This window comes from Dicentrarchus labrax, unplaced genomic scaffold (assembly GCF_905237075.1).
Source record: "Dicentrarchus labrax unplaced genomic scaffold, dlabrax2021, whole genome shotgun sequence".
Lineage (NCBI taxonomy): Eukaryota > Metazoa > Chordata > Actinopteri > Moronidae > Dicentrarchus > Dicentrarchus labrax.
Genome location: NW_026136713.1, coordinates 9251712 through 9268089, shown reverse-complemented (window position 1 = coordinate 9268089; position 16378 = coordinate 9251712). Strand labels below are relative to the sequence as shown.

Sequence of the window (16378 nt, the reverse complement as noted above, 5' to 3'; positions counted from 1 at the left end):
AAAACGAGAGATCGTAAATTTTCACCAGGACAGACAAATAAAAACTCTCTCATAACCCGCCTCGCTCACTCTGGTTTTTGTCGTGAATGTGAGCCGGCCTTTGTTTTCTAGAAAACGCCCGACCCCAAACTCCTCTCCCCTTGTGCCAATCACCCGAAACCATCCCTATAAAACTAAAACCATTGCAAACAAAAATCCCATATGCATTTCTTTTTTGTCTCCCCTCCCAATGGGCTCCCAAATGACCAATAACACAGCGCTCTGTACAAAAGCTAGTATTTATTCTCTCTTGAGTTACGATACAGTATTTTCACACTGGAGAAAAATAAATAAACATCTTGTTCAATAAATATTACAGAGATATGGTCTATAACCTTTAGCCACATCATCCAAGGCACATTGCAAAGACATAACAATAGATTTGTTTTGAAAAAGAAATTAAGCCATCTGTAAGTTGCCATGGGAAAAAGTCTCTGATTTCATGTTTTAGAAGGCACAGAATAGATGGTTGAAGTAGTTTAAATGCTTATTTGCTTTCTGTCTGAGAGTTAGATGAAAAGAATAATACCACTTTCATATGTTTTTGTTAAATATGAAACTGGAGTAGGGCTGCACAGTATGGTGGAAAAATCATATTGTGGTTATTATGGGAAATACCACGATTGTCATATAGTTCACGTTTAGTGGGAATGATCATTTTTGCATCACAATTTTCATTTTCACTGAAGAAACTATTAAAATCATGATGATGTGACATTTGTTGAGGTCTGTAACAAACAAACATTGTTTGATTTGTAGGACAGACCTTCATTATAATGTGGTTTTGTCAAGAAAATTGCTTCTGTGATTTGGATATCGCACTTTGAAAGTTTTATTATATTACGATTAATTGTGCAGCCCTGAAGTGGAGACAGAAGACAGTTAACTTTGCATAAAGACAGAAGCTAGATTAGTCAAAGCAATGGGTTGAAAGAAGTCCCGCTGCAGATACTATCACAGTCACAGGTTGTTATTTGTGACATTTGATATCATGGCATCTCCCTATCCGCCACCGCCCCAACATGTTCACGTTTTGCACATCAGCTATGACGTAGCTACAAAGCCTATTCACGTAGCTGCCATAGATTCATTTTTAGGTTTTAAGTTAAGCTTGACGGCAGAGGATAAAAGCTATTTTGGCTCTGATCAAAGGTGACATATTCACCAACATTATATCCTGTTTTTGTAACCCATACACAGAATGAAAGTGCCTAGCACAAGAATCCACTCATTTTAAAATCTTTGTTTTGTCAGGATTAAACAAACAAGATATTGCGTGTTAATTAGTGATCTTAAGGTAGGTTAGATCAGACTACAGCCAGGACTAGCCGTTTCTCTCTGTTTCCTGTCTTTATGCTAAGCCAAGCTAGCCACCCATTGGCTCCCTCTTCATATCTAGTGCACAAACAGGAGAGTGGTATAATTCATGTTTTCATCTTACTCTCAGCAAGAAAGCAAATTAGTATATTTCCCCAAATGTTTGGACTACTATTACTACTATAAAACATTGAAAGATTATGTTAAATATTTATTTGCTATGGAATGAAATCATTAAAAAGTTGTACAAATGAATGAGCACTGAATTAAAAGCAGAATAGAAGAGAAGGGTATGTTAAGGCACCCAATATCACCAATAAGTGTGTGTGTGTGTGTGTGTGTGTGTGTGTGTGTGTGTGTGTGTGTGTGTGTGTGTGTGTGTGTCTGGACAGTATGTGTAGCGCTGTTGTAGAGTTACGGTAACCGACATCTGATTACTCAGCAGTACCCCTCTGCCCGTTATTTCCTGTGCTCATCCCCTGACTCACGCCTCCTCCCGTCTTCCTCTTTCTGCCTCTTCCTCTCCTCCTCTTCATCCCTCTGGTCATTTCCTTCTCTCCCTTTGTCTTACACCCTTTCAGAAAGTTTCCCTTCTTCCTTTAGAGAAAATGAATGTTTGCTGATTCACACATCAGGGGTCACTGAATCAGCGTTCTCTCTCAATGGCTGCACTGTCTGTCTGTCTCTCTGCCTGTCACTCAGTCTGCCCCTATGTGTGTGCATATGTGTGTGCGTGTGTGTCTAACCACCTACAGTGGTATTTCTGTTGATCTATGAGCCGTGAAGTCCGGTAACTAGGCCCAGTCTCAGTGTGTCTCGCTGAATGAGCTGCTATGTGCATTAGGCGGGTGACAGTGCTGGTAATGTGTTGGCTTTGTGTGTGTTATATTCCATTAGCACTTCTGGTGACCTGCCAAAAAGTCCTTCATTCACTTATTCCAGTACTGTATGAATGAATGTGTTAAGCATGAATGTGTTTATGTGCTTTTGTCTGTTAAAGCTCTCAGTTTGTTTCCACTCAGTCTTTGTGCAAGTAATAGATTACCGATATACTGCACTTGCGTGTTTCCTGTCTCAGTCTCTCAGCCTCTCAGTCTCTTCTTGAGGCGGTTAAAGTCCTTCGCCGATCGCCACAACCAACTCTGCAGCTCTCGCAATATCCAAAATCCCTCCACCTTCCTGGCGAAGTCGTTCATCGTCGGCCGCACCGACAGCAGTGAGGAGGACGACGAGGAGGTGGAGGACAGGAGCGGAGTCAGAGGAGGCGAGAGGAGTGAGGTGCCCCTTTGTAAAGACAGAGGGACAGGCTGTGGGAGGAGGGTGTGCTCCTCACCTGCACCGAACTGGTAGAGGAGGGATAGGGTGGACAGAGGAGGTTGGAGGGTGGGGGAGAGGAGGGAGCGAGGAGGCCGACGTTGATGATGGAAAGTGGAGGAAGAGGAGGTAGCTTCCATGTCGGTTTGCTTCTCCTCCTCCACCGTTAACCCCCTGCCTGTTTCTACAATAAACCCATCTTCCTTTCTGAATGTGTCAGGGTGACGTGAGTTCAGGTTGTAGCTGTACTGGTTGATGTTGTTGGTTTGGAGAGTCGGTTGTCGAAGGGAGGTGGAGCCTTTTGTGCCCGGATACGACACTACTACCCTGGATTCAGGTTGCATCTCCTCCTCCTCTCCATCCTCATTGATGCTCAACAACCTTCTCCTTGTCCCCCATCTCTCCACCCCTCCCTCTTGCTCCAGTGCCTCCTCTTCCTCCTCTCCTACTCTACTCTCGTCTTTGCCGACAGTCCATTTCCCGCTCTCGGGCTCTTCCCTCCTCCCTCTCCTCCCTCTTTCTCCTCTTCCCTTCTCCCTTGATCCACCACTCCTTCCTCCAGCTGCTGTCGCCTCTGCTCTCCTCCCCTCTTTCCCTCTCCTTTTTTCCACCCGGTCTGAGGTGACACTGTCGTCGCTCTCCCCAGTGACCACCCTCGTCCCGCTTCTTCTTTGACTGTTACGTTGACCGGACTCGGCCCTGGTCCCGGCTCTGGACCTGTAAAGGCTCTGGCTCATCAGTGGAGCTGGTCTATCGCCCCCTGCCCCCCTTTGGGGGTACTGCAGTTCTCCAGCGTAACTTCCAATGTCTGTAGATGGAGGAGGAAGTGCAGAACCGAGTGTGGTCATCAGTGCAGATATGGAGCCCAGCAGCCCATCCAGGCCTGTGCAAAAGTGCAGCAGGGAGATCTTGAGGGAGGGGCAGAGGGTGGAGCGGGCTAACTCTCTGACGGCTGCCAGCAGGACAGAGTAGGCCTTCTGGTTCTGGGCGAGCCGAGCTTGATTCTCCAGGCTGTGCCACAGCTCCAGGCGGGTGGCGGCACTGGGCAGGGACAGAGCTGTACTGTTGGGTCGTGGAGGGGAGAAGTCTTTCTCGTTGAATGGAGGACCCAGATAGGTCAGCTGGAGGAGATATACAAAGATGAAGAAAGGATGAGAAAGTTTAATGGATTCTGGTTTATTACTTGTCTTCATAGTTTGGGCCATCATTCTTAATAACATTTACAGCTTCACGGTTCAGTTCTTCAGGCCACGAAACACAAGTGAATAGATGATCAGACATCAGTTAAGCCTCTTAAATCTAAACCACTTTATTTTGAGGTTAAACTGAAAGTAGGTGCTGCTGTCATGTCTGCAATAATCCCTCAATACACAGGAGTAGACAAGTAGAGTAGGTCAAAGTTGAACTGGGAAGTCAACCTCTACACTGGGCGGATGTTCACAGTAACAGTGATTTTGCAGTTTGGCTTTGTTTTCTCTTTCAAAATAGTCTGGTTGCATAAGGGTATTTCTCAAAATGTCAAACTAGTTGCTTAAACCTGCAATAGCTGATTCTTTATTTATTTAGGTAACTTTTTTTGGGATAATGGAGACAGTTTGTATGGTGAACTTCTTAGCAAACAGTCTTTTGGAGACGTGTTTTTCTGGCCACCTGATGAATAAAAGTCTATATATATTTACTGTTTTTTTTTACCTCTATCGGATCCTAAGGGAAATATCAGGCTGTTTATCTGCTAAATGATGTTCACCAGCTAGTCTCTAACTGTGTCTGCCTGCAGTTTGGTGTTGAGCAGGTAGGATTTTAGAGGTTTTACACTGAAAACAGAGACCTGCTGCAGCACAGAAAGCTAAACAATGAGCTGAAACTCACTATAAAGCTCAGTAAAGCCAAGAAGAGCTGCAGATTCAGGTGATAATATCAGTACAATAGGTTCATCACTATGAGCGACCCTTTAACACTGTTAAATTGTTTTCAACATTTGTCATTAATACATTCTTATTTTAAAAGTATTAATTACAGCCACTTTAATGAAAACCTTTGTGGCAGTGTTTCAGATTGTGATTAAGTTCCTTCAGAGATTAGCTATTACTCACAAAGTGAATATATATGCAAAAGTGGTTCATTGTCGGCTTTGATCAAATAAGTTCCTATCACATAAAAATTACTCACATATATGTCTTTGATTTCCTTGAGCTGATACTCCAGGTATTTGGTCAGCTCGTATGTGCTTTCTATCGAACTCCTCTCACTGGCCAGCGTGTGTGAGGAATCCAGGGCCGTTGCCATGGCAGCAGCCAATAGCAAGACAAGCTGGGGTTGATGGACTGTGGAGAAATTAAAAAATGAATGACTGATTAAAGCTCAGACAGACAGTGTGAGATGTTTCTTTAGTGACACACACCATGGGTGTCCAAGTGCTAATTAACACACACTGCAGAGGTATTTGTAATCATAACAATGAGGTGAAACTTATCTCAAACATTATTTTCTCAGACATTTCGCGATTATTTAACTTGGATAGTTGGTTTTTAATAAATTTGATGATTTGAGAGCTCAACAGACAAAAATCACATCCAGCAACAGTGTCCAGGCGCTGCACCATCACTCTGTTTATAGGATTTTTTACAATTATTCTGGTTTATTTCTTTGTCTCTATGGCGATGGCCTCATCTGTTTACATATTGCCAGGTCAGAGTCATCTGACACTGCCAATAAAGCTTTTTCCGTTTCCAATCTAATTTTAGAGGTTTCTGGCTGTCGGAGGTTTACTCTGGCTTCAAATAAAACCTCTCTTAATGGCTTCAGACAGTCAGATAAATGGCTTCTATGTTCAATGCACCACACGCACACATAGACACACATACATATGTTCATTCCTGACTGATATCCCCAAAACAAAGACATGTGGCTTTCTTTACAATCACAAACATTAATGTGTTTGTATCAGTTGTATCTTTGCTGTGGACTTGTTTAGGTTTCCGAGGGTTTGTGTGGGTGTTTCATGTAACTGTGTGAGTGTTTGTGAGAATGTTTGTAGCCGTAATTATATATGTGGATTAAATTCACAATTCTGTGAGTGTATACACTCATTTTGAGTGTGTGTGTGTGTTTTTTTTTTTGGGGGGGGGTTGTAACACTGGGAACCTTTTAGTCTCTGGTTTCAAACTGAGAAAATTGGAGCTGAAAGATGGTTAAGGAACTCCATGTACGTCCACTCCTCTTCATCCCCATGCTTGCTGTCTCTGGACGCTCTCACTTTCACACTCTCTCTCAACACTTCCTCGGCCCTTTCGCTCGAGCGCGACACACATTTCTTTCATCGTCTCTGCTCTCTGTCATCCTTTTCCATCCTCCCTGTGCTCTCTCATCCTCCTGACATTCAGACAGTAGGCAATGATTCATGCTTGAAATTATGGGCAAAACATGCTGCTGTTCAACAGGTGTGAAATATGTATTGCACAATTTGTGTGACCCTGTCACCTTTCTCTCGTTAGCCCACTCTGTCTGCCTCTGACTCACCCCGTTGCTTCACCGATTTATATCCTCTTAAACTAGTCACACCGCAAACCTTCCTTTCTTTCTCATCATACCTTTTTCACCTCCCCACCTTTCTTCCCTTTCTTCTCTCGGCGTGCTTATCTCTTTTCTGCCCGGGGTCAAAATAACAGCAGCCAATTAACCCTGATTAGCTCTCCTACACTCCCTCTATTGCCCCTTTTTTCTTTTTCTTTCATCTATACATCATGACGGGGGCCCCACAGGATGACAAAGAGATTTTAAGTGAACACAAAACATTTACCTTCAACACTTTTTCAGTGGTTCTAAGAAAACAAGTTCTAACCTAAAACAGTCAACACCTTTTTCCTCTGACTCAACCGCTTACGTTTGACGTGTCGGTATGCACTCCCAAACAGGGTTGGGTAGAAACTTAATGATGTTATGTATTGGCTGCTGTGATACGTAAAACAAGAATGTGTTATAGTTGCAGAAGAGCAAGAAATTCTGGGTCACATCTGGTAGAGAAATTAAGAGAAATTTGTTGTTTTTTATTTTTGTGTAGTGTGCCGTCTAAGTAGTAATGAAACAACCCATCAGAATACACTGACAAGTAAAATTAATCTATTTGATTATGTTACAAATTACAATGATGACATACATTTTTAAAGTAACGTATTCTGCTTCCAAACCCGTCTAACACGCTTGAGCTCACTGAAAACAAGTTGTATTCAACAAATTACATCAGTAGTAATGACAGCTTGAATGACAGATTGGGAAACTGGCAGTTTCAAATTAAAATAGGATTAGAAATGCTTGTCATGGAGTGACATGGAGAAAACAACTCCCCAGCCGCTTGATTTAAAAGAAAAAGAAAAAAACTGCCTCATTCATCGCTGGTAACTTTTCCACTACCTGTTGACCCTGAGTTGTCGGCTACATCAAAGCATCCTTCCGGACTATTTTCAAAAACACTGTGGTTGAGCCCGGTTAACTCCCACATGCTCCCACACACACCTTGAAATCAATCAACTAAGACGGCCCCCGTCAGCCAAGCCTTCTCCCATCCCCTCAACCGCAAAAGCCTCATCACCTGTCAGAAGCAATAAGCATCTTTCAGCAACGCCTGAACATTTGGAGCTCATCAAGCTACGGTCTCCTCCCGCCATTAGCATCAAAACACCCCAAAATCAACACGAAATCGTTGACTCTCAGAGTTCAACAGCCCTGAAGGAAAAGGACACACAGTGTGCAAAAAGGGTCGCATTGAGAAGGAATAAACAGGTACCCAAAAAAAGAGGAGAAGAAGGAGAAAGAAAATTCTCCTTGGCATAAATCAACCCAAACTGTTCCAAACCGTTTGCTTTTGTCTTCAGCCACATGCTCGGAGATGATTACCAGACGTGAAAGTCTCTTGTTGTTTTGATTGAGCACTGACATGTCTAAAAGCATCCTGCGCTGTGGCTTAAAACAACCACTCTTTTGTACGAGTAAACTGAGATAATTCAAACCCAGAGCCATGTTGTTGTTATATTATATTGAGTAACTAGACTATAGTCGGCATATAGCCCGACTTCAAGGGGAGCCCTGCAGGCTTGGGGCTGTGTCTGTGTACCTGGCAGTGGAAGCACACTCCGCAGGGCAGGGTTGAAACCAGAACATTCTCCGCGAGAGGATTGCATTACAGCAACACAGGGGTTCCCTACAACGGCCGACCGTGACCCGCCTCTGTGCACTTATGTGTGTGTGACTCTACACATTTTGGCACACGTACCTATTAGGGTTACGCATACGCGCACACAGGGGAGCTCCATTACTCACAACAGATCGTATTTTTTATCTACCGTTTGTTCGCTGATGTAAAGTCAGATCTGGCACTCGGGAGTCTGGCTGCCATCTGCAATACAGAGCTGAACATGAGGATCAGGCGCCGGAGCTCCTGAGCTCCAAACAGGTCCGAATTAGACATCAGCGCAGGGTCAGGGTTCACAGTTGAATTTTGGGGTGCAAGGTTGTGTTCAGGGCCGAGAAGGGCCTCGTAACACACTTGACATTTTACACTCCAGACGATGTTTTGGTAAACCAGTGACCCAGTGTTTGTGGGTGTTGTACCGCTTCCATCCGAGAGGACTAGTATTTCATCTTTCCCAACATGCACCACCATTTGAGGTTTTAAACAAGCACTTAAACAGAATTTGGTATTGTGGGAAAACCATGTGCAAGTTAATCTCTCCAGTCTGGTCCAGGAAAAACTAGCTCAAGTGCCAGAAGAGGTTGCCCTCCATTGCTCTAACCACTTGAAAGAGGTCTTAAACAGAGAGGAAACATCAGTATGTAGATGTTGAGAATCCAGTCCAAATTAGATGTTTATCATTTCCAGTGCGACTTTGATTAGGATGACTGCAGTATATTGTCATGCTATATTTTTGGGGAGCACACATCGTAAAACTTTGACAAGATTTAAGTATTTAATCAAAACATGCCGCCTGATTTGGGGGAAAAAAAGTGTTTCCCAGAACCAAAACAACATGCTGCAGGCTATGTCCTCTCACTCGTCACACTTCAGTGTTATCTAGCCACTGTGCAGAGCTCCTCTGCTGCACTGGAGGACAATATTAGACAACATTAGGGACAAAAATGATGTGAGATGTTATATATCATGTTTAGAGTGACTTAAAAGGCAGATTTCAATCCAATCTGAGAGTCTGCAGACACATCTATATCATATAAATACTTATACATCTGATTTACCTGAATTGTTTTTAATGTAAAATATTTTAATGTGAAATGAATCTAATTACAATCTGGACATACTGAAGATCTGGGAACATAGAGCCTCAGTTCAGTTCATAATATGAGATCATTTCCAAACTGCCACATGTGCATTGTAAAAAATAAAAAGCTTCTGTGATAAAACGTTCTAATGCCAGGTTGAAGTCATATCATTCAGAATGTGATTTACAACAGCACAGTCAGCAAAAAAGGTTCTTGTTAGTCTCCTAGTTGTAATTGTAAGTCAGAGACATAAAGAATTGTCTGACAGCTGAAACTGTCCACAAATGGTTGGGAAACGGCTGCAAATCGTCCATCACTGGTGGTGACATCTAAATAAAATCCAATATTAACACTAAAAGAATAGATTCAGTTTATTTAGATTAAAATGAGCTATGCACTTTAAAACAGTAGGATTTCATTTATTAACTACTTAGGTCATACAGGGCTATCAGTGGGGTTAACCACTTTGGAATAATGAGTGTTCAGTCACAAGTTGGGAAGAAGAAGAAAGAAAAACTTCCCATTATTCCGACATTTGTGTGAATGCAGCGTAAACTCTCATTCGTATCCCACAGTCTTCTTCGCTGAACCAACCAAAGTTCTGCACGCATGACTCCTGATGAAATTTCCATTCAGTGAAGAAGTCTGCAGTATATGTTTGAAATCTCCAGAAACAGTTAGTAAGAGTTTATAATATTGGCTCACAAATATGTTGCCAAAGTCAACAATGATTCTCAACACACTTCAGGTCAGTTCATCATTCATTATTACTAAATTACAGTATGGCCACTAAATGTGATTACTTTGGTTAGTGGTTATATTGAGTTACTTTTAAATTTGGTATCTGAGACCACTTTTGTTTTACTTCACAGGTGTCACATTTCTTTCTCAGAATGTGCTTCCATCCTCTGACTTGTCTTGCATATTTGTTGTCATCCCGCTGACGTGTCAGAGTCAGAGCTGGAGGCTCACTGTGGCTTTGTTGACAGAAAAGACCCATCGGAGCCAAACCCAGAGGAGTTGTTTGTCTCTTGCATAGTTTTTTTATTATTCTGCTGCACTGTACCTGGTGGCAATTTTGCCTTCTGTCATAACACTTACCCTAAACATAAACACACCTGTGGAGGACGCTGGGGGCAAAAAACATGCAAACAGACTGATGGAGCCACAGTGGAGGTGGACACGCGTTGGACTGCCGGCGAGGTGAGTGGAGGTGGGGGGGGTTGACAGTCTGGGGTCAGGGTCGGTGTTGTGTGTCTGTGTACACTTAAAGGCCAGATTTATGTGCAGTCTGTACTCAATCAAATATGCATTCCTTCCCTAACTCAACACACACAAACATGCACACACGCACCCACGCACACACACACACACACACACACACCAACGTGCACACATATGAATCCAGATTGTGCACTGGAGCATAGATCCATGTATGCACAGACGTTACACTGAATAAATACATATAAACAAACCATTGTGTATTCAAGCACACAAACACACACACTTTTCCCATCACTTCTCCCATGAGATTCCTTCCTCTGGAGTTTGTTCATACTGAATTTCAAATTGATCCTCTTGGCACTGGACACACACCGGAGTTGCCAAACAACATCAATGACCCAAAAAACAAAGGCGAAAGAAAACACACATATAAAAAGAAAATCCAATAAAATTATGTTTATGCCCAGAAAGTCTCCATGCAACTATTTCTCGCTGGTCGTAAACTCGACATCCTCTGTTCCCCTTCTTACCCCCGTTGTCCGTCTCCCTCTTCACCTTATAAGCCAATCTATCTGTGTCTCTTTTTTTAAATCTGTGGATTCCAGTCGCTCCATGCTTTATCGCCATGTTTGGTTTCAATTTCTTTGTCGCTTCATCTGTCCCCCCCTCTCCCTAAATCTTCCTGAAACATCAAACTTTTAAACTTCTAAAGTCTCCTTCCTTTCTCTCCCTAATTACCGTTACCCTCTCTTCCTTTCACTAATTGGCTCCACTCCTTCCTTCCGTCAACATCTTTCATCCCCTCGTTCGCCTTTTTCAGACCTTCGGTTTTTAATTTACCTCTTAACACCCCCACCCCCCTCCTCCTCTCCCGGCTACTCCAAATCTCCACCTCATTGTTTTCTCTTTAAAAAAAATACCTAAAAAGAGAATCAGACAAGAACCCGCTGCTGAATGTTCTGCTTTAAGAGGAAAGTAGGAAAGCAGTGATGGAAAGTAACAGAGTGTAATGTGTTGTACTTTTGAGCCACTGCAACAATTTAGTCAGTTAATAGTAAAACTATTCTTAAGGAAGAAAATTTCAAGGAAACATTTAAAATATTCTCCAGTTTCTCAAATGTGAGAATTTGCTGCTGCGTCTTTCTCTTATTTGATAGTAAACAGAATATATTTGGGTTTTTGGACTTTTTGCTCGTGGTGTTTTGAAGGAGTCACCTTGGACTTTAGGAAATTGTGATTTAGAAAAGCTGTAATTTTATGACATAACATCCGAAAGAACATTTATATCTAATTGTTTGCCCCTTTAAATTGATTGATTGTATTAATGTATTGTGTGTTCATTAATTGCCTTCTGAGCTCCACTAATGTAATGAGGAATACAGTATGTGTTAGTTTGTGTTGTGTTGTTGTGGCAGTATGTGTTTGTTGTCTACTGTGAGCTGTCTGACCGTATCTCTTGTTACTGTTACTGTGCGTGAGCGAATTAAGTTATCAATCTATTTGAGTATTTAAATATATGCGAGTTTGTACTTCAGTTCTACTACATTTCAGAGGTAAATATTGCACTTTTCACTCTACTACAGTTTTTCTACGAACTGTAGTTACTTTGCAGATAAAGATTTTATAAATCTAAAATGAGCTTTTAAAATATATGATACATCGTTATACAGCTATTTAAATATGTAAAAGTACATAAAAACTTTAAATTAGCCGACCTGCCACAACATTAAAATGCTTCAAGGGCATTTAGATGATGATTTTAACACTTTAAAGAGTATCCTCTATATAGTGGTATTACTACGGTTACTTCAGTAATGGATCTGAATCTGGATCTGAGAGTGAGGAAAGATATTTTAGGGTCTTGAAGGATAGGGACAGAGGGGAGGAGGAGGAGGAGGAGGAGGAAGAAGAGAGGATTTGCAAGGAAGGAGGGAGAGGAAAAGGAGTTGGTGGAGGGGAGAGAGAGGGAGCCGGTGAGGGAGAGTTTTCTGAAGCGAGGGGCCATGTTAATTTGGGAAAAATGTAAACAGCATGTGTAACTGTTCAAAGCGTGACCGACTCATTTTATATCATTCCCCCCTTCTCTCTCCTCTCTCTTTCCCTCTGGGTGCTGCTAACTTCTGTCAATCGGGAATCTGCACTGCATTAACCCCTCTACCGCCAGTTCCTCTCTGCTTCTCCCTCCCTCTCTCACTCTCTCTATTTACTTTTATCTACCTCTCTTTACTCTCTCTCGCTCCCAACACACACCCCCACCCACCTCACCCCCTTCACCACCACACATCCTTCTGACATCCATATATATATATATACTGTGAAGAATTGAGGATGGTGCTGAGCGAATCAAAAGATGTGAAAGGTTCACTTTTTCCTCTCTTTTCCACATCCCCTGCTCTCTCTTCATATCTCTCTCTCTCTCTCTCTCTCTCTCTCTCTCTCTCTCTCTCTCTTCACTCTTCCTTTGTTTCCTCCTGTTGGCCGGTCGGTGTGTTTGAGCTCGCTGGTCCAACACACACTAACACTTTTATCTGTAACACACCGACACTAATTCAACCCTCCCAGCAATAACAGGCCTTGTCTGTGTGTGTGTGTGTGTGTGTGTGTGTGTGTGTGTGTGTGTGTGTGTGTGTGTGTGTGGCGTGTGTCTGCATCTGTGTGTGTGTGTGTGTTTGCGGTGGTATTATATGTGTGTGTGTGTGTGTGTGTCTGCATCTGTGTGTGTTTGTAAATGTGTGTGTAAGAAAGAGAGGGATGGGTATATGTATTGAAAAGGTTTCTGTGTCTACCTGGGGAGGTGTGTGTGTGTGTGTGTGTGTGTGTGCGTGTGTGTGTGTGTGTGTGTGTGTGTGTGTCAAAGTCAGCATGTTCTTCAACAACCAAGTTTTCTGTTATTTTGAGTATCACAGGAAGAAACAGTCTGTTCTGCTCTCAGCTCTCTATTTATTGTCCTTCTATAGTTACACCAAATTTGCTGTCGGCCGGCTGGTTCACATGAAGTGACCACCTTGACGGGACGAGGGGAGCGAGGGAGGATGGCAGGAGGAGGGAGGGAGGGAGAAAGAGAGAGACAGAGAGACAGACAGAGAAGGAGAGGAACTTGGTGATCTTTTGTCTAGAGCATCATTTCATCACACATCCTTCAGTCTTTCCCTCTTTCTTTCACCTCCTTTTCCTTCCTTTCCTAGACACGGAGCAGCAGCCGCACCAGTCTTCCCAGGGGGAAAAGTGTGTGTGTGTGTGTGTGTGCGTGCGTGCATGTGTCCGTGTGTGTGTGTGTGTGCGTGTGTGTGTCCTCTCACACCCTGACTAACGTGAATCATGTACTTTCTCATATCAGTGACAGCTAACTAGACAGGGGCTTTAGCTGCCTCTGACCCCCTCAACCCCTGTCATTTTTTACTGTGAATAAGAACCCCCCCCCTTTTATACACACACACACACACACACACACATTTTCTTTCAGTCTTTTCACTCCCTCTCTCTCTTTTTGTGGTCTGTTAATCTCACATTCCCCTCACGAGCCTGTTCGATATGTAATTTTCTTCCTGTGTCTTTTATTTTCTTGATAACCTTTGAGGTTGATTATCTGTTTATTCATTATAAATTATTTAATGTGAAGAAATGATTTATAACCACCTTTCAACTAATTTGCAGAAGAAATTAAATAAATAAAAAAAAAATTAACAGTTTTAGTTTCTTTCCAGGGTTAAAGTTTCAAGAATTTGAATAGAATATAAAGTTTTTAATTAGATTCTTTAGTTTTGGCTCCAATTTTTATGCGCAATTAAACCACAAGACAGGATAAAGTTTAGAAAGTAGGCAAAAATAGATAGAAATTAAATCTTCATAATGACGAACGACAGGAACATTACAACTAAATAATAAAAGTACAATTATCAAAGCAGGACAGGAAGACTGTTGCTGGCTGTTTTTATGTTTTTTTAAAACTTCCATAAATAGTATTAAATTAAAGAACTTACCTCCGCAACACCTTTTCATTTTCTCCAAATCCCTTTATTCCGTTCACTGCGCTCTCAGAAGTTCATCCACTGGCAGATTTCAGCAGAAATAACCCGATAAAGATGTTTCCTCTCCTCTGGAAGATTAGTTCGCAAAAAAATAAAAACTTTTCAGCATGTGTCGACTCAATTAAATCTGCCCTCCTCACTCAGACAACTCTGGAGAGGATGAAGGAGAAAACGCAGGTGATGTCGAGTCGATCCTATAAACGGATGTATTGATCATATTAAAGATGTTACACTGGAGAGGAGATAGTCACAGGATGGAGCTTAAATATTGACGGTCCGCTGACTTGGTGTGTGTGGTCTGTGTGACAGACTGAATGACGGCGGAGCCTTTTTGTACCTCCTCCTCCTCCTCCTCCTCTCTTTCTACCCTTTTCTCCTTTTTTTTCCTCCCCTCCTTTCCATCCCTGTCTCTCCTTCTTTCGTTGTCCTCCTCCTCGGTGCTGCTGGTGATTCACCGGGTTGACGCATCAGAGCCCGAGCCGCTGAACCACGGGACTTGTCACAACTCATTTCTGTCTCTCTCCCGTCGTCATCCTCCTGAACGCGATCCGACTGCCGCTGTTTGATCTTTAATCTGCCGACCTTTAATAAGGTGTGAGTCCGGCTGGATCAGTTCACTGCGGGCCAGGAGGACACGGCAACCCTGCGACCCTCGCAAAGCAGAAAATGTTCTTTCTCTCTACTTTATCACTCTGTCGGTCCAACTTTCTCACAAGTGTTAACCTGCTTTTCTTTTTATGTAGATTTTCTTTTTAATTTAGCTTTTATTATTCAAATTATTCAATTGACAATTATGAGCGATAATTTCCGCCCTCGCCTTCTTTACGCAAAAGTATAGGCCCCAAATTAGTGTTTAAATAGCCTTACTAATTAGCCTATTTAAAACTTTCAAATATCTATCAGGAACTATTAGGATGGACAAAAATAGATTAATAACAAGATATCGCATTAAGTCGAATAGGCTATATGATTTAATTTAGAGGCCTTAAATGAGGATATTTCGAGAGAAATAATTTACTATGAATTTACAGGCCTCTCAGTCGCCACACAAGTTATCAAAGGACCCTCGCTGAGGGAATATTCAGTCTGTTTCTGAGGATGAAGACAAGTGTTTACCCGCTGCTCCGAGTTTCTTTCCTCTGCCCTTCATTCCTCAGGTTTTAGGTTTTATTGACAGTGGGATTATGGTGATCTTATTCTCTCACCTCCTGCTGTCACTCAGCATATCACAGCAGCACACACCGGGGCGCGCGCAGGTTTGATGCGCGTGCACGAGGGAAGAGAGTCTCAGGTGCACGCATCACCAGGTGGTCCTGGATCTGTACGTTTAATGGTTTAAATAAAAACAAATCCCTGTCGCTCCCACGGGAGTCAGGGCCTCTTGGTAAATTCTTCCATAATCACTCGGATAGCCCGACCGGTTTGTGTCGCTCTCAGATTGAAACCCTCCTGGGGGCCTCAGCACTCTTAGGGGCCCCACAGGCTCCAGGGTTACTGTGTGTCAACTGGTTTTGTGGCAGTATACACGCCACTAAATAATAATATCACCTGACATGATAAGAACCTGAAATTAGTTTTAATATATTGAGACCCTGTTCTATTTGGTTTTTTGTTGGTTTTTTTGGTATTGTTTTGTGCTTTACTGTTGAATTAATTAATTTAATCAAATTATAGGCTACTCTGTGAATCCAGCACTATGTAGAAAAACTATACACAATGCTCAGAGAGTGGAAGGAACAGAGGGGTTTATCAGGGGCCACACTGTTCATTTTTGCCCCACGGCTCTTAGTTTGAGTTGAGTTTTATCTTATGTCGTGCCTCATTAATTCTTTTCTGTATCATGCAAAAATCTAAATCACAATTTAGACCATAGACTGTATAAAGATTTTAATTGACGTAGTATCCACCTTTCACTCTTATCAATAAACCACTACAGATATACTTTCACCTGCACTGTTGCACTCTGTGTTCTTTTTAATATTACAACTCTGACATTATAATAGAAAAGACTAGGAAAGAATAGAGTAAAATAGAATAATATATTGTATAATATTAATATATAGGCCTATTTCATCAGATGTGTTGTGCGCCACCCAGTGGTGATGAGGGGTCACTGCAGTCTGCTCTGCCGGTCTGTTTTCCATGAGCAACTCGACAGTTCAAGTAACACACAAACATCTGCATCT

General features: G+C 42.3%; 1 protein-coding gene across 1 annotated transcript; it reads right to left on the bottom strand.

The window, feature by feature from the left end:
- Nucleotides 1-259: 259 nt before the first annotated feature.
- clcf1 (cardiotrophin-like cytokine factor 1) lies at nucleotides 260-14726 on the bottom strand. Its single transcript, XM_051420626.1, has 3 exons — nucleotides 14145-14726; nucleotides 4840-4994; nucleotides 260-3791 (listed from the first exon to the last, which is right to left on the bottom strand). The coding sequence occupies exons 1-3, from the start codon at nucleotides 14161-14163 to the stop codon at nucleotides 2439-2441; spliced, it is 1527 nt and encodes a 508-aa protein (XP_051276586.1). The 5' UTR covers nucleotides 14164-14726; the 3' UTR covers nucleotides 260-2438.
- Between the last annotated feature and the right edge of the window lie 1652 nt (nucleotides 14727-16378).